At 43.1% G+C, this 25095-nt stretch overlaps 1 protein-coding gene across 1 annotated transcript in view; it reads right to left on the bottom strand.

Moving 5' to 3' along the window:
* Positions 1-759: 759 nt before the first annotated feature.
* PIWIL4 (piwi like RNA-mediated gene silencing 4) overlaps positions 760-25095 on the bottom strand; it is a 41893-nt gene continuing 17557 nt past the window's right edge. The window contains exons 9-20 of the mRNA XM_032426431.1: positions 22122-22245; positions 20699-20816; positions 18138-18249; positions 15540-15724; positions 12892-12964; positions 8829-9029; positions 7756-7859; positions 5513-5583; positions 3969-4122; positions 2247-2372; positions 2004-2151; positions 760-1309 (exon numbers count right to left, since the gene is read on the bottom strand). Coding sequence (XP_032282322.1) covers positions 1193-1309; positions 2004-2151; positions 2247-2372; positions 3969-4122; positions 5513-5583; positions 7756-7859; positions 8829-9029; positions 12892-12964; positions 15540-15724; positions 18138-18249; positions 20699-20816; positions 22122-22245 — 1533 coding nt within the window. The 3' untranslated portion in view covers positions 760-1192. The remainder of the gene's footprint in view (positions 1310-2003; positions 2152-2246; positions 2373-3968; positions 4123-5512; positions 5584-7755; positions 7860-8828; positions 9030-12891; positions 12965-15539; positions 15725-18137; positions 18250-20698; positions 20817-22121; positions 22246-25095) is intronic.

Genomic DNA, 25095 nt, shown 5'->3' on the forward strand with positions numbered 1-25095 from the left:
TCTGAGAAGTTTTTCTATAAAGAGGAGCAAAGAAATGGGGTGGTCACTGGAGGACGAAGTAGTTCCGTCTTTAGAATGGAAGGACTAACAGCCTATGGGTGATGAGGCCGGGGATGACCCAGGGTGAGGGAAGAAGGGCTGCTGCCGGAGGGAGAGGAAGAATTCCAGGAGCAGCTCCCTTCCTAGGTCAGCAGGAGCGGGATGTGGTACCCACATGAGCAGAGACATGGTTCATTTGCGATGACAGGGCCGGGGGGGAGGGGGGGCTCCGCACACAGCTGCCCTGCGGTGGGGGCTGGGGACGGGGCCTGGGCCAGCTCTCTTCTTGTGGAATCCATTTTCTCAGTGCCGTGGGAAGCAAGGTCATCAGTGAGAGCACCTACTTTTAAGTGAAATCAAGTACCTTCAAGAGGGCACCTGGGTGGCTCAGTTGGTTAAGCGACTGCCTTCGGCTCAGGTCATGATCCTGGAGTCCCAGGATCGAGTTCCGCATCGGGCTCCCTGCTCGGCAGGGAGTCTGCTTCTCCCTCTGACCCTCCCCCCTCTCATGTGCTCTCTCTCTCATTCTCTCTCTCTCAAATAAATAAAAATCTAAAAAAAAAAAAAAAAGTACCTTCAAGAGAGCAGGTGGTATGTTCCGATTTAGAAACATCACTCCAAGTGGTGGTGGTGTGGTTAGCGGGTAAGTCTGTGCTGAAAACCAATCATGAGGTTTGCATGTAACTTCAACTGAAATCCAAACAACAGTAAACACATATACGATGCTCTGAATTTTCTTTATTTTCTAATAACTATTTGAACCACTCTACAAAACGTTCTACATTATTTAACAAAACTTCCGCAAAATTTAGAGTGGGAATTAGACCCCATTTCCTTACCATCAAAAACATCTTGCAAACACTTATTTTCTTAGAGGATATTCAGCTTTGTGGAATTACTTACAGATGATGGTACCTTTTAATTCCATCTACCAGCATGAGAATTTACCGTGAGCAGAAAACTCTTTAAAACAAAACACTATACATTTCTTTTGAACCATTTCAGATTAAGCTGTGTTGGGTGTTTTTCCAAAAGTTACGAGTAAGCTCAGTCTCCTTTCCCCGGTCACAGGCTCGCACTTGTGGCAGGTTTGTACAAAACCCACCCACTACTCCTCAGACTGCTCATCTAGGGACGCCCGTGGTTCCCGTCGTCACAGGTAGAAGAGAGAGTTGGCTAATTCCAAACTCGGTTCTTTGTGAATGCTCTGTGCCACCAGGAGGGTCAGCTTGTGCGCGTACTGACACGGGGCTGGGATGCTGATTAAGCCCTGAGGAGAAAACGTATTGACAGCAATTAAGAGGTTAACCTGTTCTTCAAAATAATCTATGTTCCTGAGTTTTATCCTCTGCTAATCCCAGACACAGTCGAAGGCATTCGCGAGTAGACTTACTAAACTCGGCCGACAAAGGGCCACCGCATCACGGGGAGTACAGGCTCAGCGGGCGAGACAGGGCGGAGGGCCAGTTGGGCTCCGATGAGCTGGGAGCCGGGAGCCATCACACTTAGCGCTAATCTACGTTTCCTGTGACGTGAGGCTCCCAGGGGCTCAGAGCAAACCTTGGCCTTGAACTTGGAGAGCAGCCCTGGGCTTCGTGCACGGAAACACAGAACAGACGCGCCCTCACGTTCCCACCAGACACGGCTTCAATTTCCTCAACTGCAACTTGGAAATAACAATACCCCAAGCTCCTCCCCGGCTCACATAAGAGAATGCACAGAATAAAGTCCCCTGGAAATAAATACTAATGTTCTAAGTAATAATAATAATGTTAACAGTTATTGCTGCTTCGTTTCTATGACAGACCGGGTTTCTCCCACTGTGGACTCAGAACTCATTCATTCATTCATTCCTGCATGCATGCATGCATTCCTCCCTCGTGAAGTCAGGCGCTGTGCTGGGGGAGTTGGGTGACTTCGCCGGGTGGGAGCACTGAGCGTCCGTGTCCCACAGCGTCACTCACCGGCCAGTTGTAGTACACGTGGCACAGTTTGAAGGTGAGTCTCTGCATGTGGTCGGGCTTCAAGCCATTGTCGTCGTAGATGACGTTATAGTGGGTGGGAGTAACCGTTCCCCGGCCGGCAGCCTGACTGATCAAGTAGAAGTCATACCTGGGGGAAAACCGGCAGGAATGTGAGAAAGAGGCCTGACGCGGAGAACGCGCAGCGAACGTTTCACTGAAAACCGGCTTTCGAACAGCACTTGCCATTCAGGGCGCGTGGCTTCTGAGTCCACCACGGTGCCGAGCGGCGGGTTCTGCACCGACCGGCTCACTTCGGTGAAGAACCGCAGTGTGCACTTCTTCCTGACCACAATCACCGACAGTTTGACGCTTGGAACCGGAAAGGCAAAAAGTGAGATGCAGAGAACCAAAACCAAGCTTGCAGCTTTCTATTCATCTTTCTTGGTAATTTCTAGAGAAATAAATTCACTGATTAGAAAAACACTGAAAAATGAAGAAAGTCAAAATTACCCCCAACCTCAACTCCCCCCCGCCCTGAGATACACAGTTTTCAAAATTAGAGATTGTTCTTATTTGTGGCAAAAGTATGGCATGTCCACTCACCTGGCTGGTTTATTATCACTTGAACAGGACAGCGGGGAATGGTTAGTAAGGCAATGAGCTCCAACTAGCACTTCTAAAGGAAGATTTTCCAGAATTTTCCATGGAGACAAGATTTCCCTTTTTCCATTAGCAATAGTCCCCCTATTTCACCTTCACCCTTCCTCTCAATTTCTGAATAGCAAGAGACCCACAAGTTCCTCTTTCTCCTCAATCGTCGTTCCTGAGTCCTGCAGGACACACGCCTGGGAGGACGGATGGATGGACCAAATGTACATTTGGGCCAAATGTTCAATGACCAAGGATTAAAGTCAGGATTTGGTAAAACCAAATCCAAATACTGGCCATCATTCTCAAAGGAACCTCTGGGATGCAAAGATTATGGGGAAATCTCACTTTAAGCATTTTATTTTAAAAATACATTATTGTTTTCAATATTGAAACTTTTAAAAGTTGATGTCATATTGCAAGAAAACTCCTTAGCACTGTCAGCTGCTAAATGTATTCCTGCTAGCCCTAAATTGCATGCTTGTGATTCCGAATAGACACAGTCCCCTGAGGTCAGCGGGGAGGGAGAGATTTGGGCTGTGGGGCCCTGGAGGCAGCTGCCTGCGATACTGCCCCCAAGCCATTACGCTCTCCCTCCTCGCTGACCGCCCCTCAGGAGGTCCGGGCTCAGCTCGTCCGCGCCTCATGGCGGCGACTTTGCCGGTGGTGCTGACGGCGTCACCCGACAGACGAATGCGGTGCTCTGCTTGGAGTAAGATGCTCTCCGAATATTTTAAGAAGCCAATTAAGATTATCATCCTCCCCCGTCTGTCAGTTCTAGTATTTTCCTTGCACCTGACACTTGACACACTCACTGAGGAAAACGTACCGCACCACTGAATCTAGAAACGTGGCGACGGAGCAAGGTGTTTAGGGTGGTCTGATCATCGGCAGCCCAGCCGGCCCTGCCCTCCACCGCTTTCAGCACCTCCCACCGACCTTAGCCGCACACCAGGGCCTGCACTTGAGGGGCCTTAGCCCTGGCTGTTGGATTTGGGCCTTGAATTTCAAACTGCAGCTTGTTTAGTTCTGCAGCTTATCAATATGCATGAAGCATCTTCCCGGCCAGCAGCCCCATGGGCTTCCTGCTGAATCTCCGCGTGAGCTGTTTTGCAGGACACCTGCCTTCCTCCAGGTGCCCCCACCCGGGCTCACCCCACCCTATTCACGGAAGAGCCACGTGACCACGCTCCAAGCCAGGGGAAATCTAACCGTCCGGCTGCACCCACAGGATGCAAACGCACAGCCATACTCATTTTAATAGTTATATCAATGTGCGATCATCGCGAGTGTGGGGAAAGAACGGTAATTGAATACCTGGCATTTGAACTTGCTTGCGTCACACTGCTCAGCAGCTGCGGAACCTCGTACTCAGTCAGTGTTTGTAGCTGCCCGTCCCCTACGCCGTCCCGGTACACGACTACGCGCGCCGGCAGAGCGTGGTTGTGCTCGTACCATCTGCTGAGTGCTCCTGCAGAACGTGGTGTTGGTGAGAAGAGAATGGCTCGTCCGACGCCAACAAAGAATAACATCCCTTAGAGTTCAATGTTTTAGAGAAGTCCGTTATTACGGACCACTATAAAAGAGGGTAATTCCTAACTTGAGTTGTAACTGCAATAATATAAAAGCGGGTAACTTTAGGGAACATTTGGCATCTCGGCTATTTGAGGAATCATAATGGTTTCTATGGTATAACATCTTCTTAAACTTAGCATACACCTCTGTAGTGACATTTTAATATTTAAGCAATAAATGAAGTCATGCAATAGACATACAAATTCCCAAAACCAAATTAATACTAATTTAGTTCCTCCGAGTCTTTTTTAAATGCTATCAATAGATACAGACCAGATAATTTCATGTCATTTTCTTCTTCAACAAGCATAAATACGAAGACATAAGGAAAGGACGTGGCCGCCCCTCTGAAAGCATCTCTTACCATGGACTCACCCAATTCGCTTCTAAGTTGCACCGACAATGCAAACTCTGAGAACATTTCCACCACTCTAACCAGAAACCGCCCCAAGACAGAGACCAGACAGTAACTCTTACTCAACACAAACTTTTCACAACTACTTAAAAAAAGGATCAAATTTTGAAGTGAGGGTAAGATAATATAATACTTATTTTCATGTATATATTGGGCAATTGTTTTAGAAGAGTTTATTGTCGGGAAATTCATTTTAGTTCAACAGAAGATGATCATATAGGTAAGGCCATAACCAACACACATCACCAAATTCACTTTTTTAGGAAACAATATTTACAACCTCCCCCCGCCCCCAAAGTTTATAGATGGGAAAAATGCACATCAGGAGAGGAAGTGAATTGTACAAGCTGCATTGCGAGGGAGCGCCAAAGCCAGACCCCGACCACGGCTGGGGAGGAGACGGGGATGGAGCCCCAGATACTGTTCCCACCGCATCCCACCCTGAAGAAGGTGCCCTTCCTCGCCTGCCTTTTTCCCCATCTTCTCCTGCTATGCCGCACTTCATCTGCCAGCATTCCTATCCCGGCCCCAAAAGCTTCCTTCCTAGTTCTAGACCTCACACCACTCTGTCACAATCCTTGTTTCTCTGGGGTAGATTCCTTTGGTCTTTGCACTGCTTGCCAGAGCCACCAGCAGCTACAAAGTGCCCTTCCTGTTGGCTTTCTGTTTATCGCACACAGATGACACATGTAGATTCTACAGCATCTGTGAGCATGGGGCAGGACACAGCTGGGAATCTCCCACCGGGTGACAGTCGCCTCGGGCAGGCTTAGGGCGTCTGCTTCCACCGCCCGGTCTGCTACGGGCACATGGACTCTGGGTCAGAAAGAATAGCGCTCAGAGCCCACCCCCACTGCTATACTTTGAGTACCAGTCATGAAAACTTTTAAGCAATCTGCAACATCAGTTGTTGTTCTCTGGAGGATACAGCGAGAAAACCACCTAAAGTGAGAAAAACACAAAAGTAAAGTTCAAATTCAAAACATCTTCTATAAACATGCATTAGGATTAAATGAAGAAACAGAACAACCTAAGTGTCCACCCACAGAAGAATGGATAAAGATGATGTGACACACTCTTGTGTGTGTGAGCCCGCATGCATGCGCGCACACACAAAATACTATTTAGCCACACAAAAGAATAAAATCTTGTCATTTGTGATGACATGGATGGACCTTGAAGACATTAGGCTAAGTGAAATAAGTCAGAGAAAGACAAGTACTGTATGATCTCACTTGTATGTGAAATTAAGAAGAGAAAAAAAAAAGCTTCTAGATACGGGGCAGACTGGTGTTTGCCAGAGGCAGGTGGTGGGGGTGGGGGCCTTGGGTGAAGGAGATCGAAGGATACAAACTTCCTGATAGAAAATAAGTCAGTCTTGAGGATGTAATGAACAGCATGGTGAGCATAGTTAATAACACTTGCTGCACATTTGGAAGTTGCTGAAAGAGTAGATCTTGAAAGTCCTCATCACAAGAAAAATGAATTTTATGACTATGTATGTGATGATGTTAACTAGACTTACTGTGGTGATCATTTTGCAATATGTACAAATATTCAATCAGTAGGTTGAACACTGAAACTGATATAATGTTGTATGTCATTATACCTCAACCGAAATAAAAAGAAACAGACATTATGAGTAGTACTTAATGCTCACGATTTTGTATATGCTATATGAGCACAATTATATTAAAAACCTCCCCTCCCCAAAAGAAATTTATTGGTAAGAGCTTAAAACTAAAGCATAGTGCTGGCATCAGACATAGCTGGGTTCAAATCCTGGCTGGCATACTCACCAGCCATGTGAACCTAAGCCTCGGTTTCTTCATCTGTACCAAGGACATATGCAAGGTGGTAAGGTAGTTACTACCTCATAAGGTTGTAAAAATTAAATTAGATAATATATATAAAGGACTTAGCACAGTACTTGGCACAAAATAAGCAATAATAAATAGAAGCCACATTATTATTATTACAAAGGAATTTATTAGTTTAGCAGATCTACTTTCAAAATATTCAAAGATTTCTCAAGCATAAACTTCTACTCCTATCAATGAGCCTTTTGGACTTGAAATCTGAACATGATTCACTTATTTAAATTTCAGAAGTTCTCCTGCTAAAGTCATTAATTAAATAAAAGCACTTGGAAAATGAAAGTCATGGCTTAGTGGTAAGTATGCATTGACATTATTATATAACCAATAAGGACACAATTAGGAATGTGGCTAACAAACTGGAAATCCTTTATCTGCTTGATTAACGAAGTGACAGATGGGATCTCATACAACCTGGAATGAATTTGGAGTCACACCGCTACTCTTCCTGTTTCTCATCATCCCAAATATATACCTTACCACCAATTTAATGGAGTAAATCAAATAGCTTACATCCAGGAATAAAATATGTCACAAACAGCTCCTGCAGCCTCAAAACACACTGCTTAGTTGCAAATAATGAAACAATTCTAAGAACTACAATTTATTAAGTACTATGAGTCAATATTTAATGTGTTACCCCGGAACCTGCTTATGTTTTCAACAGCTGCATGAACAACTACATCAACTCTCTGCAAGTGTTAATAACAACAGGCATGTATTGAGCATATTGAGGCTGTGTTTTAAGCACTTTATCTTAGGTAATTTCCATACATGCCCTATGAAATAGGCATCATTGTCATCCCCATTTTACAGGTAACTACAAGTGACGCACAGCAAGCTTAAACAGCCAGATGTCAGACACAGAATAAGCAAGTGGCAGATCAGGATACAAATCCAAGCAATCCGAATCCAAAGCTCAGCGGCTTGACATAATGTATGTGAAGTTCCTAGTACAGTACCGAGAACAGTGCAGATGTATAGAAAACAAATTCGTAAGAATTTCCATCACCCATCATTTTGGGAATATGATAGGTATATGAGTGATAGCTTGTCCTGATGTCTGCATAAATATAGTTTTTTCATAAGGCTACATATTATCTTGATATTATCAATTTATGACTAAAGTTTCGTATTTTTAAAATGAGTGAGGAATACAAACTGTTTCCTGCTGTATGGTTTTTAGCTAAACCACAAACAATAATTAGAGAATATGTTGGGGTAATTGTAAAAGTACCTGGTGATTCCGGGGTTAATACTGGCCACAAATCCAACCACCACCATTCCCTTGCTGAATTCATCTTTACAGACATCGATACCGACCACCATCAGGGACTTTAACTGTGAAAGTAAATTTTTCATGATTTAATGGAATGGGCCATCATTTCCCCAAGCGATGATTTAATATCTTTTGAACTTTTAAATAATGAACTTTTGAAAAAAACCGTCCCTAGTTATTAAACGGTTTAAGTGAAGCTATATACCAGCGAGACCAAGGGCCCGAGGAAGCAGGCTATTAAAACAGAAAGCAAAGAGACTACAAGATGCAGGGCTGGCTGTGGCGCCACTGCAGCGGCTACCGTCCTTTGGGGAGATGGACCAGCGCCTTCGGTGGCTGGAGAGGTTCCAGGCGAGTGGTCAGTCATTTATCGGGGCCTCTGGGCTGTGGGGATCTGAAGGGGAAGTCCATTCCCCACTCTTCAGATGTCTAGGGGACCCTCACGGCTCAGTGGCTCTGCACCCCCTGGAGGCAGCCGGGGCTCCCCGCCTACATCCTGCTGATGGAAATGTTAAGGAACGGACAACATTCCCTCACTTCTCATCCCCTCCCCTCCTTCTTCCTTCCACAGTGGCCAATAGTTCAGGAAGGAGAAGAGGACTTTCTCAGTTCCCACCACAGGTCAAGATCAGAGCTCCCCGAGCCCTGGGGAGGCCCCTCCAGGGTGCAGAGCTCCTCTGAGGGCCAGCAGCTGCTGAAAGCTGATAAAAGCAGAGACCCCGGGGCACAGATTTCCTGTAGCAGCGGGGCGGCCCCAGATCAAGGCCCTCCAAGTCTCTGCCAACCCAGATTCTCGGTCATGAAACATGCTGTTAACAGCTCACCTGAAGCTCCCAGACAACGGGAGCCACACCTCAGCTTCTGGATGGTGTCCCGAGTCACACCGGAACCCAGAGCCCACAGACAGCAGACCCAACAAACAAAACAAACTTTCTGGGATCATGGGAAAATATCTCCCACTTTGATTTCATTGTTAAATTAATGAAAGGACCGATTGATTGCTAAAAGGAAAAGAGTGACAGACTGCTCACAGGGATCTCGACAGCCCACAGCTCGCCTCCGAGTTTGCAGGCCATTTGCATGGCGATCTTGGTGGCGATGCTCATCATCATTCCCTGTTTATTCAAGGTCCGAGTGAGCACACACTGGCTCGGCACTGGGCAGACAGAGCTCAGATATTTTTTAATGGAATCATAGTAGCTCTTCTGATTAGAAGGCAGGATACACATTACCTAAAAGGAAAAAAAAGAAGAAGAAAAATGTCAGTTTACTTATGCTTAGAAGCAGCTTTATAAAAACTGAGGGGTACCTCAGTCGGTTAACGTCCGACTCTTGATTTTGGCTTAGGTCATGAATGATCTTCAGGGTTGTGAGATCGAGCCCTGAAGTCAGGCTCTGCCCTAGGCTCCAAGCCTGCTTAAGACTCTCTTTCTCCCTCTCCCTCTGCCCCTCCCCCCCAACCTCACGCATGTGTGCTCTCTCAAAAAAATAAATGCATGGATTCTCCAAATATCTCTTGCCCTTAAATTCCGAAGAAGCAAATACTAACATGCCTAAAGTTGTCTTAAATGGCCCTTAACCACTGACAATTGGTCAATGCCATTTGAAACGCCCTTTTATCAGCCGCCTGCTCTGCAGTCCCACTCCAAAGCTACCCATCCCTCTTGGCTTTCCCTGCCTCACATCTCTTCTGATTTGATTGTTAGGCTCCCCAAATTCCCTCCTAACCTAGCTCCTTCTCCAGCTCCCTCCCTGCCCCCTTATTGGCCCTTTCCTGTGGCTCCCCAGCTCTCATTCCCCACCATCTCCTCCCCCAGCCTGACCCACACATAGGCCAAGTGGAGGATTAGCTTACAAAGTGGTCTTTTCTAGGTACTAGGTACTAGACAACAAAAATAAAATAAACAAACAAGTATTTGTTTGTTTGTTTACTTTGACTCGAGAGTAAAGATATGGCGGGGGAGGGAAAATAAGGAGAAAGAAGCTTCAGGTCCCCAGGTATTTTTAAATTCTACCATCTCTTCCACCGCCCCTATTTCTTATCAGGTGTTTCTCTCCGAAGGGCCTCTCCTGGCCTACCTACATCTTCTGTCTTTTAGCCAAATTATAGAAAAGACAGGCACTGTTATGATGAGCAGAGGACAAAGTGATTTTCCACCTACAGATCTGTTCAAAATATAATGTCAAGGGCTAAAATTATTTACACTTAATTATATAAAATAGGGAAATATATTTGTCAGCAAAATCCTCTTAGAAGTCTTCCTTCCATTCTATGAATTTGGGGCCAAGCCAGGTAGGTGACAGAACAAAGCAGTGGTCCAACGGGGACTGGGGCCAAAAGAAGGTGAGAGACAAGTGAGATCTGTTGCCTATGAGGGGATGGAGGTGTAGGCGATATGTGAATAACAGGAGCCATGCTTCCGCCATCAGAGAAGGGAGGTACAAACATGGATGTGGGGAACACATCCTTGTGCTCTTGGACTGGAACTGGAGGTGTGGACATGTTTTTAACATACACATAGACACACACGGTAATAACACAGATGTAAGTGTGTATGTATCTACAGTCAACCCTTGAACAACTGTGCAGGTCCATTTGTATGCAGATTTTTTGATAAATATAGTCCAGTACTGTAAATGTATCTCCTCTCCCTTACGATTTTTAAAAAATTTTTTATTGTTATGTTAATCACCATACATTACATCATTAGTGTTTGATGTAGTGTTCCATCTTAATAATATTTTCTTTTCTCTAGCTTACTTTATTGTAAGAATACAGTATATGGTATATATAAAATACAAAACATGTGTTAGTCGACTATGTTATAGGGCTTCCAGTCAACAGTCGGCTAAGGAATTAAATTTGGTGGGAGTCAAAAGTCATACAGGGATTTCTGGCTGTGAGGGGTCTGTACCCCTAACTCTCACATTGTTCAAGGGCCAACTATATATGAGTACATATATGTAGACACACGCTACACATACTCCTAGCTATGCCCATTGAGAAAGCCAGGGGGCAGTGACACCCCAATAACAAATGAGCACACCTAGGTGACCAGATTTTGATTTCTAAATACTGTTCTCTACCAAAAGGCATCACGGCTCATTGGAGAAATATCTAATTCCAGAGCTGGGCAGCAAAACTTCAAGATTAACTTGGAATACCTTATTGTGCCAGACAGTAAGGAAGTGTCCCAAAAAAGATGGGGACGTGTCAAAAAGACAAAGAAACCAATCTGAATGGGTCTCCCGCTAACAAAATCAGGAACAATTTCGGCAACAAAATAAATAACAGTAGTAATAGATGATAAGCTGGTAAATAAAATAGGAAACCATGAATCCATAGCGATATAAATAACTGAACAAAGAAATGGGGAGAAGAGAAAGCTCTTCCTTGTAACATAATGCTACCTACTAAATGTAGAAGGAAATACAATGCTACATACTAAATGTATGAAATTAGAAAGCCACCGTTTGGCAATCACCATAGTAATAATGGGTTCAGATAAGAATTATCAATGGATTCTGAAACTAGCAGGTAAAAGTTTGATGAGAAACAGCATATTTACATAGTCTCAAAGTATCTTTCTGCAAAAAACAAAAACACCTGATTAATTACAAAGAGAAGAGTAGATGTACAACAGAGAAACCTGGCAGATACCACCTTAATTAATGGGGTACCTCCCAGCAGGACGTATTAAGAAAACAAGATCATTGCTGCAATACTCTTGCCGAAAGTGCATAACCTGAATTGAATTATAAGGAAACATCAGACAAACCCAAATTAAAGGACATTATATAAAATAACTGATCTATACTCCTCAAAATTGGAAGGTCATCAAAACTATGGAACTGTTCCAGATTGAAGGAGGGTCTAAAGAGACAAGACAGCTAAGTGCAATGCATCAGATCCTTTTACTAAAGAGGACATTTTGAGGACAAATGGAGAAATGTGAATGGAGTCTGTGGATTAGCTGGTCTTACTGTTTCCTGCTTTTGATGGTTATCCCATGGTTCTGTAAGAGAGTGACCTTGCTTGTAGAGAATATGCACTAAAGTATTCAAGGGCAATGGGGCATCATGTCTGTAACCTACTCTCAAATGGTTCAGGGGAAAAAATGACAGATAGACAGACAGATATAGGAAGGAAGGAAATGATAAAGCAAATACAATAAAATGTCAACAATTGGAGAATCTGGGTGACCGGTATATGGGAGTTCTTTGTACAATTTTTGCGATCTTTTGTTAAGTTTTATTTTGTTTTTAAGGGGAGAAAAGTGCTCTTAGGGTTAGAATTCCCTTTGTTTAATATATCAGCCCCACGGGCCTTTTTTTGTGTCTGACTAAAAGAGAAACAGACATGGCTACGCTGCTTTGCAGGAGATGCAGAGAGGCATGCTGGGAGTCTGGACACATGTGCTAGGGAGGTAAGACACTGCAGTGCAGTGAGAGGCTGGGGCCTGGGACAAGAGGAAGCATTTCTAAGAAGTAAGAAAGGCTGAGAGATTTTCAAGAACAAGGATGTCAATTCTAACTTGTCTGCAGTGTTGGGGTGTGCTCTACTCATGCCTTGGCCCCAAACCCTCCACCAAGCCAGCTCCACCCATGCACACACACAGTGCTTTGGGAAATGAAGCACCTGTGGGAGCTGATGCAGTGCAGGGGGCATGGCACTCGGGAAAGAGGCGAGAACCCAGAGGAAGCCGCCATAGTGACACGGAAAAACCCAAGCTCTCCAAGAACCCACTGAAACACTGGGGGCCCCAGCATTTATGGGGTACGATGGGAATCACTTTATCTTAAATCTTAAATAAAAGATGACCCCCCCAGCAAGTTAAAAAATGTAGACATTCAAGAGGATGAGATAGGAGTAAAAACAAGTATTTAAAAATTAATATTAGAAATATGAAAAGGAAATAAAATATTGATTAAAATACTAAGATTAATACTTTCTTGGGTTCTTGGGGAAACGCACAGCCATTTGCAAACATATCATGGGAGAATGTGCTCACATTCCTTCTAAGGAAAGAAGACTGTTAGATATAAAGAAAAAATTAAAATTATACATCAAAACAAAAATTATCCTATACTTACCAGCTGAACATTAGGATCAACATATTTCTGTAGAGCTTTAAGGAATGCAGCTGGATTTTCTTGTACTTTTATGCTACATAAAAAGATTAATTTTGAGGATATATAATTCCCTTTTTAGTAACACATAATCATAGAGTTAAAAATAATACAGCTTTTTATAATCCCACTACAAGATACACCAAAACACTTACTAATCAATTTTATTAGCTTAAAAATAGTCTGGTGGAAAATGCAGTTTTCTCAATTGTATATAATCCCTACAATTAATAATTCTGTTGTTCAAAATGAGGTTAAAAGTGAGCTTTTGAAATCACAAGTCTCAATACCATGGGTCTGAAACCGCTTTGAGTTAAACTGGAATTAAGATTTCTCTAGGGGCGCCTGGGTGGCTCAGTCGTTAAGCGTCTGCATTCGGCTCAGGTCATGATCCCAGGATCCTGGGATCGAGCCCCACATCGGGCTCCCTGCTCTGCGGGAAGCCTGCTTCTCTCTCTCCCACTCCCCCTGCTTGTGTTCCCTCTCTCGCTGTGTCTCTCTCTGTCAAATAAGTAAGTAAAATCTTAAAAAAAAAAAAAAAAGATTTCTCTAATACTGAATCTCTGTAAGAACTTTAAAAATCTCAAAAATCATCAGATGAATGAGACCAGTTTATTCAGCTAATCTGAATGGTTCAGACTAAAAGATTTTTTTTTCCTTAGTGACTGCTTGTTTGGAGCCTGGAATATTTAGCCTGTATCAGTCAGCAAGTACTTATCTGTTCTGTGCTCACATTATGTTAGGGGCCAGACGCTATAGAAGTAATTCCCACACAGAGGACTTCATAGATAGTTTCTTTATGTAGAATCAGCTTCTGAGAGGTGTATAGGATTGGACTGTCCTAATGCCCAGTGGCCTTTTAAAACTTGCCCAGCAGGTGGCAGGACCACTGTTCCCTGCTCACTGATTCTAACTGAGCTCCAAGAATGGCCCGCAGCTCTGTTAAAACAACTAAATGTTCCTGACTTTTCCAAATCAATCTCTTGCATGCAGACTCAGCAGCCATCTTACTGTCCATTCTTTCCAAACTCATCAGGCAAGTGTTTCAGATAGGAGGAACTATGCATATAAATCCAGCAGGTAAGGGGCGCCTAGGTGGCTCGGTCAGTTAAACACCAGGCTCTTGATTCCGGCTCAGGTCATGATCTTAGGGTCGTGAGATCTAGTCCCACACTGGGCTCTGCGGCCTGCTTAATTCTCTCTCTCCCTCTGCCCATCCCTCCCTCCCCACTCTCCACTCTCCCTCTCTCTTAAATAAATAAATAAATAAATAAATGTAACAGGGAAATGGATACTTCATGGGAAAGATAAAAGGATGGAATAAAATATGGGCTTTCAAATAAAACAGGCTAAGAACAGAACACGGCACGGGCTTGTGCGTAGAATTCACGTAAGAAAGAGCTTGTGCCGTCATCCCAGGGTCTGTGACTTGGGCTTGTTTCATTCATCTTTTCCTGCTTTTTTAGCTCCTGGGTTAAGAGAAGTTAGAGCAGGTGAAACTGAAACCAGGCGATTTGTTAACAGATGTGATAAGAGATGCATTCTAAACTACAGCGTAAAATGAGACTTTGGGGACATCTTTGGTTTTCAACAATGCTTGTACTGCTGATGTAGTTAATTAGTAACCACGTGTTTAAAGAATAACTTCCCACCTTGCCAATTAGGACATTTGCCCTTCCACAATAACAGCAACAAAAAGAAGTACGCATTTCTCATATCAAGCTCAATAAAATGAGGCGTGACCAATTTTACTGCTTTTCTAAAGCAAACAATATCCAATTTTGAGTGATTGTGCACGTAGAGATCCCTTACTAAACTGAAAGCAATTTATTTATCTTTCTCATCCCCAGTAAATGGCATAGCATCTAGTATACAGTAGACACTCAATAAATGTTCAAAGACTAAATGCCCAGAAACTAAATAATCTTCTACTACAGTAACAGAATCAGAAAAGCTTATTTCAGATCTATTTTTACATTAAATTTTCTTAAAGGGTATTTATTTGAGAGAGAGAATGAGTGGGCTGCAGGGGCAGAGGGAGAGAGAGAGAAAAACTCAAGGAGGCTCCATGTCCAGCACGGAGCCCGATGTGGGACTCGATCTCATGACTCTGAGATCACGACCTGAACCGAAACCAAGAGTCAGACGCTTAACCGACTATACCACCCAGGCGCCCCTCTTTCTTACATTAAATTATAAAGCATAAAATCTATCAAATAAGTCAGGAAATGCAACTTTTATATTTTTCAATATCCTGTTTCCTATTAAGTTTTATAAACAACTGATATGAAAGAATTAAGGAAAAAAAAGTTAACGGACTTATTAAGGGTTTATGGCCCAACTAGTACTGAAAAGATCTTGGGAGTAATGAGACTATTGCCTAAAGAACTGTGAAAACAGTTTTACAAAGACCAACATAAAATATATTTTAACTGTATAAAACTTCAGTCACTACAAAATCTATCTACTTATAACTATTTTCTTGGTACTTTATATTAGGAAACTTTACTAAGATAAAGCTTTTGTAGCTACATCAGCCATCGTTTCTGATCTTCTAACTAAACCAAATTAATAGATGAAAACAGTTGGGATGATTTTCTGTGTATTCTCACATTTTGGGGTAGTCCACATTAAATCCCATGGAACTTCCAACTCTCCTCAAGCAGTGCAGAAAATCCTCGGTCACATTTTCATCTCTGTTGCTACATATAATCAACCATTTATTCAAAGACTGTGCACTTAAAATCTTGCAATTTCGCATATTCTTGGACCACTCAGCAGCAGATCCAGGTTGACACTGAGAAAAATAATGACCATGAAAGGGTTGAACACATTTATTCAGAGAGCAGTTAAGATTGTGCTAAGATGGTCCACATTTGTCATAAGAGACCTATTTAGTACAGTTTGCTATTCACAGACTTAAAACACTGATCCAAGCACTGCACATTTGGACAGACTATGTGGGCTTCCTGGAAGGGGAGGCATCTGAGCATCACCGCAGGTCAGCCACTCTCTGGCTGCAGATGGCTGGGCAAGTCCCTTTACCTTGTGCGCCTCTGCTGTGTGCAAAGAAAGGTGCCTGGTTCAAAGATCTCTAGGTTCCCTTCCAGCTCTAAGATCAATGCCCTTTAATACAAATGCCTCAGGCAAGTGGGCTGTCTAATTCGGTCTCTTCAGGCATAAAGCTATCTGAAAGAGAAAATGCTGACTGTTGATACTCCAGGTCATCCAACTACAGCTCACAAACACTACAGGGCAGTTAAGAACATACCATATGCCAGGAGTAGCTATGTCTAGGAACAAAGATGAGGCCAGGGCACAACCTCCTTTCTCACTCTTGGATGGTCCCCCCCCCCCCCCCCCCCCAAGTGACCAGGAAAACTAAGCTCCCTGCACTGAAGAGCGGAGATTTTACTAGCCTTCTGCTTATTTCCACAGACAGGAATTGAATGGAAATGTCCTTGGTATAGTGAGCCAGGAAGAGCCACTGTTAGAACTGAAAAGGACCACACTGTAATCGAATCCCTTGCTGCTCAGCATGGCTATCTACTGAGAGCATGTCAGAAACGCAGAGTCCTGGGTCCCATCCCAGACCCACTGGATCGGAATCTACATGTTAACATATTCCCAGTCATTCATCAGCACATGAACGTTTAAGAAGTATTACAATCCCCCTGTTTTACAGACTCCAAAGCTATGGCTGAAAGACATTATGGAGTCAGTTGGTACAAGTGACAGATTTAGATTGGTCTTCCTGACGTTGCAATCAGGGACGTTGTACTTTCCACCAAGCACTCTGAAATCCAACCACAGGCACCCTCATAATGCCCTGCCATTAGGTGGCCAGGCAGGGTCAGTTCCGGGAGGCAACCTTAAAGAACGAAGGGGGAAGTTTAGCCCTCCATCAACGGTTCTCTCTGGAGTCACGGTTCATTCTTTCCATTACGACCAGCATGAGGAGCACCTCCACTCCTACTATTGTTATGGGCTGGTGGAAGACCCGGGACAACTGCCTAAGACACTCTGAGGCCTGTGACCTTTAGTCTACTCAGTTCCTAGAACCCAAGTTCAGAAAAGCAAGCATTGGTCCAGAAGCCCATGACCACCGCAAGGGGGCGGGTTCTCCCATTTTAGTGCCCCTTCTCCGAAGAAGACCTGTTTCCATGCTAAAGAAATGCAACAAAATAGCTCTGAGAAATATGATTTTGCTTACAGGGATGCTGAGATAGATCATATTAAGTATTTAAATCCTACTTCATATGTGGAATCGAAACTGAGCTTCTCTTTATTGACTCCTGACCAAAATCTTAATGGGGGCCTACTTTTTGGTACTTTATAAACTTTGGTTCTGTTTTGCTTTTAAAAGTAGTTTTTCCTCAGCTTCTCCAGTGAGGGTTTTGGTAACTTGGATAGATTATAGAAAAGAAATGATGAAAAATTCCCATGCCACCAACACGAAACTTCCGTTCCTCACTTACATTCGTTTAGACATGTCAGCTTATTATATGAGAGAAAGATGAGAAGAGGGCCTTTAAAAATGAAATATGTAATTGGCTTTAAAAACTAGCAAAACAGAGGAGAAAGTAGAAAGATAATGCACCATTTTTGCACAAAATAGGTTCATTTCTTCAACTGAAGCCTGAAAGAGGTGTCTCTTCAGGTTTCAGAATGCCCCTCTCCCTGGGGATGGGCTGGGGATGGGCTCTGGGCACATTCCTTCGTGTTGATGCCAACTAAGCAGCATTTTACTTTGGGGGCAAAGAAAGAACCCTGGTATCAGGAAACATAGTCTATTGGAATTAACTCTCACCAGTTAAAACATTTTCTCAGGTACTATGGATTGTGTGTGTGTGTGTGTGTGTGTGTGTGAGAGAGAGAGAGAGAGAGAGAGAGAGAGAAGAGTACTACAACACCTAATAGGTGGGCATGTTTTAATTGTCATAGCTTGAAATGCCATTTTTCTAATCCATCGTTAAATGAGAAACCAAACCACACTGACCTAAATCAGGTCCAGTGGGTGCTAAGTCCTCACAAGTACACTCAGATTGAAAAGGAAAACAGAGGGGACCTCAAGGTTTAGGACAAAGGGAGGACATGGACATGGAGAAACCAAACGACTATTAGAAGACCACTAGTCACTCCTGCATATGGTCAAACGTACACATATTTAAGCAAATACTTTTAAATGAAAAGAGAATCACAGTACTTACTACATGGTCTTGCATTATTATTTTTTCTGAAGGCAAAACCCGCCCAGTCAGAGACATCTGGCACCCAAAATGCAGCCCCCAGGTCTCCAGTTCAAAACGAGCATCCTTGTTTCTGTTGATAGAATTGAGTTTTAAATCATTAATTATTTTCTAAAGACTTTAAATCATTATAGAGAGAACTATAACTTAATGAATTATTCAGAGACTAATTTATTTTTTTTAGGATTCCTGACTTCTATTTCTACTCACCATCTTTTTCCCCTGCTCAAACGAATGATGGGACAACTGAACCCATTTGGGACATGCAGAGATGGAGAAGGTTTCCAGTGTGGCACCCTGGTCAGCAAAATGGGCCTGTGAGCCAGACAGACCAGGGTTTAACTCCTAGTGCTGACATTTCATAATATGTAACCTTGAGTAAGATCAAATCTTTTAAAGCTACGGTTTCCTTATTGGTAAAATGTAGGGATAATAAGCCTAGCTACTTCGGAGGGTTGATGTAAAGATTAAGCGGACATGGAAACTGCTACCACAGTTTGTGTGCTCAATAAATGTTAGTCATTTTTCCCAATAATAAACGTGTTAATAAAGAGATATTATGGAGACTCTGCATGTGGAGATGTCTTCTGGGAATATCTGAATTAGTTGGCTTAGGAGTGGTGTGCTCAATAAATGTTAGTCATTTTTCCCAATAATAAACGTGTTAATAAAGAGATATTATGGAGACTCTGCATGTGGAGATGTCTTCTGGGAATATCTGAATTAGTTGGCTTAGGAGTGGATGGAAGAGGACAAAGGACGGGAACATATGGACTTGGACTTCAGAAGGTTCACAGGCAAGACAGGGCAGGAGGAAGATCGTGAGGAGAATATTAGTGTCAGCAGTAATCACTGCTTTATATTTGTATGGTACTCTAAGTTTATAACTTAGTAAACCTTGATCATAGTTGATGTGTAATCTCATTGGATTATGACATATGGTCATCTCTAGTAAGCTGTCAGTTCCTTCAGGAAAGCAAGCATGTCGACTTTTCCTCCTGGCCTCCATTACGGTAGCTGGCACATGGGGAGCCAGGCACTCACTAGAGAGACTGATGAGACGCGTGCTTTACCGCGCAAAGCTTCCCCTCTCTCTGTAGGGGAGCTCAAACCTCTTTACATGGACTTTCTGCAACAGCTCGTTATTTCCATCTGGTAATGCTATGTCTGGTCTGGTCACACGAATACTTTGAATTAATTATTTTGCTTCAGATACTATCTGCTCAAGATGAGACGGGTGAAGTGATCACGGGTCAAGAAACTGGGTTGAAGTGAATGGGATTCCTGAAAGGTGGCAAGGAGAGGCGTCAGGAAGAGTAATCCATAGACCGGAATAAGGGGGAGAGAACCAGAAAATGTCTGAAGTAGCCATTAAGTCTGGGGGATGTCCAGGATAAATGACATAAAGTGTAGCCATAAAATGGAAAACTATGAGTCCACGAGCATAACAGAGATGCACATTTACCATTTGGAAATGTTCAAGAAAAAGCAAGTTACAAAACATGATGTACAGTACTATGCCATTTTCCTAAAAAGAACATGATTATACATGATTATATGCATTTAACAATATCTGAGACAATATACACCATTCACTTATGATTCACTCATGCATGAGACAAATATTTACTGAGTGTACATATACATGCATTTCTTTCTGTTTATGTAAGTTTCCAAATGTGTCCTCCAAATTTTTTATCTTTAAAGAAAAAAGACCATTCTACAATGTTGTCCAGCAGAAATATAAAGCAAGCCACATATGTAATTTTTAAATTTTCTAATAGCTGCATTAAAAAAGTAAAAATTGTCAAGTAAAATTATTTTGAAAATATATGTTCTTTAACCCAATAAATTCAAAATGTGACCATTTCAAGATGGTAACCACACTTCAAGATACTAACCAAATTTCATATGTCCTATAGTTACATGGGGCTATCGCACTGGACGGTGAAGTTTTAGTACGTCAGAAGGGAGAACCAGGAGCTGCTCAATATCAGCATTCCAGGTGACATCAAACTGTCAGAATGAGGACAGGAATTCAGTGTGGGGGTAGATGGGCTAAACCAAAGGGCGCCAAGGTATTCCTAAGTTTAAGGACTACACAGTAGAATTTTTCTAATGATCAGTGTGCTGAGGCCACCATATTAAGATCTGAACATTCTCGACCCTGAATAAGGGGGGCCTGGTGTGGTTGTGTTTTGTTTTTTAAACTACAACCCTTTTCTTCATTCAAATGTTTATCCAAAACCTCCATGTATTAAAACAGAGGAGAGGAGGGTTATCTAGTTGAAGCCGGATGGCACTTCAGCCAGCATGGGCTCCAACCACCTCCCCGCAGTCCGTGATCCTGAGGCATCAGGGATGAACCTCTGGCTCTGGACTACACAATCCAAAAGTGCCTTGCTCTGAGTCAGCAGCAAAGACGCATTCCATCAAGGAATGAAACATTCTGTAGACCATCCAACTCCATAAACCAGGCCTTAGGCAGGATACACTCTGGCCCCAGCAAAGTGGCCCAGTACCTCTGAATGTTGTCAGCAAGCCTGGCCAGGCGCTGCTGCCTTTCCAAAGGGCTGAGACGCATTTCTTCAGCCACGGCCTTCATCAGCTGGAAATCAGAGGTTGCCTGGCGGGTCAGCCCTATTAATGGAAATGAAAACAAAGGGAAAAATGAACAGCATGCAATATAACCCAGCCCAGCTCAGGCAGATTTTAAGCTTTGCACTTAAACGGACTCAGATCTAGCATATGGATAGCACTGTCCCAATAAAATGCAAAGCCACTCATGTCATTCTAAATTTTCTGGCAACCACATTTAAAAAAACCAAAAAGAGGGGCACCTGGGTGGCTCAGTCAGTTAAGCATCCGACTCTTGATTTCAGCTCAGGTCATGATCTCAGGGTCGTGAGATAGAGCCCCGCATCTAGCTCTGTGCAGCGTCTGCTTGAGATTCTCTCCCTCTCCCTCTGCCCCTCCCCCACTCTCTTTCTCTCACTCTCTAAAATAAATAGATCTTTGTTAAAAAAGCCAAAAAGAAACATGAAGTTATTTGAATAATATATATTACTTAATATATCTAAAATGCTATCATTTCAACATAAAATCAATATTAAAAAATTAATGAGCTATTTTCCTTGTTTTTTCACACTAAGTCTTAGAAATCCAGTTTGTATTTTACACTCACAGCCCTCCCCACATTTTGAGGGCTCAATAAACGCATATGGCCAGTGGCTACCATATAGGACTGTGCAGATCCAGAATATCAGAATACCATTAAGAACGAGCATCCCTCCCTTCAAGAATTATATCCTTACTAATTTTTCTAATTATGAAATAAATATATACACACTGATAAAAAATGTAAAAGTCCTCCTTGCTTAGTCCCACCCTATTAATCAAATGAACATGATTAAAAGTGCTTGAGACAGTTACTCAGATTCTACTGTATAGTGAGAACTACCTTCTAGAACTCATGCAAAAAGAAAACAAGGATCATTTTGGCACCACACAAACAATGTACCTGAAGAAAATCAAAGTCCTATTGCTTCCTATACTAGTGAAGCTCAAAAATGCTGGAGAGAAGCTTGGTTTAATATGATCCAGTAATTCCACTAGTAGTTATTTACCCAAAGAAAGTGAAAACACTAATTCAAAAAGATATATGCACCCCTATGTTTATTGCTTGGTTTTAGGAACATGTCTGGGGGCCTATTTTATGTCAAAGTAACAAATGGAATACATGAGATAAGGAAAACATATAACTCTTCCTGTGCCAAACAATCCCCAAAGCGCTCTCTGTCCTCCCACTTTCTCTGTCAAACACATCACTTCACAGGCCCACCTGCATGGGTTAAATGAATGCTCTGGCACCCCGAAAGCTGGGGGAGGTTCTGCCGAGCCTGGGATCAAGAGCCTGACTGCTGGAGTGTAAAGCATAAACGTTACCTGTTAGAAAGCAGAGCTCGGGGATCAGGTGGGCCACCCGAGCCTCAGTATTGTCATTTCTCTTGCTTTTCAGCAGACTCACAAGCACTGGCTGGTTTAGGTCGGATAAAGTAATATCATATTGCTACAGAATGCAAGATTAATGAGGGAAAAGTTAATATGGAAACACTGTAAAATGAGCACCCTCGCTTATAAGGAACAAGCTAATCCCAAAATGAACAGATGAGCAAATCTTCTCAATAAAGAAAAAAAAAAAATCCCTACCAATCCCTATGGTTACCCACTCATATCTACTTCCTTCCCAGGACTCATCTTTCATTTCTCAGGGTCCGTTTTATGATTTTAATGATTAGCCTTTATAATGCAACACTTTTTAAAAAAGGAAAAAGAAAAAAAAAAGATTATTTCCTTGCTTCCTCCTGAGTCCAAATCGCCTCCAGCCGGCTTTGTCCGTAAAAGGCCCCCCCTTGAGCTGAGTCAGCGTCAGCATTCCCACTATTGATGACTGAGGCGGATTGCTCCGTGCATAACCAACCTGCTCCAGGCAGCTGTCTTCATTCTGAAAATTTCTAAAATTGGAGGCAAGAGTTATATTGAGACAACTCCATTTCCCAAAAAAGCATGACTGCCCTGATTTCCAGAATTGCATGATGTTATTAGGGAAGCAGCTCTGAAGTCTGACGAATGTAAATCTGATCCTTGGCTCTTCTACTTCATTGGACTGTGACACTGGGGAAGCTTCTTACCTTTCCTCAGGCATGAAATGAGGTGAACAGTAGCTCAGAGGCATCTGACATAAACCACTAGCACAGTGTCTGGTTTATAATGAGTCCTCTGCCACTGTTCATCCCTATCCCACCCCCCCTTGAATTTCCACATTCTCACCTTGCCAAAAGTTCATTTCCTTTCCAACAGCAAAGGTTCCAATTAACACTCATTTCCAGTATAATTGACTCAACATTAATGACAGAACAACTGGAATTATAATTTACAAATGTCTGGGCACTATGTGATGCTGACATCAATAATTATAATTAAGGAAGCGAGAAGTGGGAGTTTCTCTATTCAATAAGGACTTCTAGTCATTAAAATAAAAAACAGTTCGGGAAATTGCAATTCGAAGGGCTGATTGCAACTAATGCTCCAGCTAAAAAGCTTGGGGAAGTCTTCATAGAAGGAGAGTTTTTATACATGACTTCATTAATTCAGTACACATCTCGTGTGTACCTCTTGTTATGTTCCAGGAGCTGCCGTGGACACAAGGATGAGAGGTACGGCCCCTACCTTACACATAACTACACTATCTATGAAGCAAGGGAGATGAGAAGCACCAATAATGATATGCTAAGCACTTGTATTTTTCCTCTTTTAATCTTAACACTACACCTATGAGTCAGATACTATCATCATCCCCTCCACAGATGAGGAAACCCACAAGAAATTAAACAACTTTCCCAAGGTCCCATAACTGGAAATTAGCACAGCCAGGATTTATCCCATAAGACCTGGGAACCTCTGCTTGTTACACCATTCAGTACTGGGTGCCTGGGGACGAAGGTGGGGGGCGGGGTATGGTGGTGGCAGTGAAACAATTTATGGCTGGTAAATCAGGAAAGGCTTCATGAAGGAGGCAGAGTCCAAAAGAGCACCTTGAAGAAAATATGGGAGTATAAAGAGTCCCGGTAGCAAAGCTGGGGCATGTTCCAGAAAGAGGGTATTGTATTTACCTGGGACATGGCCAAAAATTCTGCACCCTAAGCTGTATCATAAAGTGAACTTTACTCTCTCCCTTGCCCTAATTTTCTTAGCTTTTGAAAATGTTTTTCACAAGATAAAATAGGGAAATATAAAGGCTAATATCAAGATGTCCACTGTGAGAGTTGACTACATAGTAATTTAGTGTTCCCTCCCTGAGACAGAGAGGAAGACATTCTAGAATTGGCACAATTTCTTTTTCTCCCTAATTACAATAAACATGCAGTGAACCACAACTCATTACAAAGAAAGTGAGTGGGATTTTAACACGATTCCCTTTTCAGAATGTCACAGATCCTAAAAATACCTCTGTTCAAAGAACACATTTACTCAGGCCAGAAAGAAACCGATTATTCAACAAACTTGGTGTTTAATAAACAAACACTTATGGAGCACATTATGCACAAGATGCTTTGGTAGGCACTATTCATCACGGGTTAGCCAAATGCCATCCCTGTTCTACAAGGAAGACATTCTAGAAGCAACGTGTGATGCGTGGAACAAGTGCTCAGGGAAGGGCTAGCTCTTCTGTGAATGTGACAGGAAGCACGGTCAGAGGGGACTTCACAAATGAGGTGACATTTGACTTCAAAGCTAGGGCATCAGCTGGTGCTGAAGGGGAAAGGTGCGGTGTGGGTTGGTGCAGATGTCTAGCGAACATGAGCAAAGGCTGAGAAACGCTTAGCGACAGTGAGTGGATGGGGGGACAGCAGCATGGGGTGTCTGGTGGCAAGGTGGGGAGAGATGAGGCTAAAAGGCGAGCCAGGATCAAAGGGTGTGATGCTGGAGGTGAAGAAGGGGAGGCTGGGAAAAGAGGGGCGGGTCTCCTCCATGGATCCAGTGCTCACCGTGTGCAGGTACCCGGCTGAAAGCTCTGTAGGCATGGTTACCTCACTCGGTGCTTGCCCCGCACCATGAAGGCAGGTCAATGGCTCCCTTTTACATAGGACACTCCAAGTTTGGTGCTTTGCTCAACGTAACACGGCCAGTGCCGGGACTACCTTATTCCATTGCTAATGCTCTTAACCACCCTTCTGGGAGGCATTTCAGGAGGATTCCTCTGGTGGCAGTGAGGATGATGGTCACAGTGCAGACAGAGCTGGGGCAAGGACACCAAAAAGGGGTGACCAAAATCCCCCAGATGGGAATCCGTGAGCGTCCTGCATTCCTGCAGTGGTGATAGAGGGCTGGGGAGAGGGATGGGTTCCAGGGAGAATCC

Source organism: Phoca vitulina, unplaced genomic scaffold (genome assembly GCF_004348235.1).
Source record: "Phoca vitulina isolate PV1807 unplaced genomic scaffold, GSC_HSeal_1.0 scaffold34, whole genome shotgun sequence".
In the NCBI taxonomy this organism is placed as follows: Eukaryota; Metazoa; Chordata; class Mammalia; order Carnivora; family Phocidae; genus Phoca; species Phoca vitulina.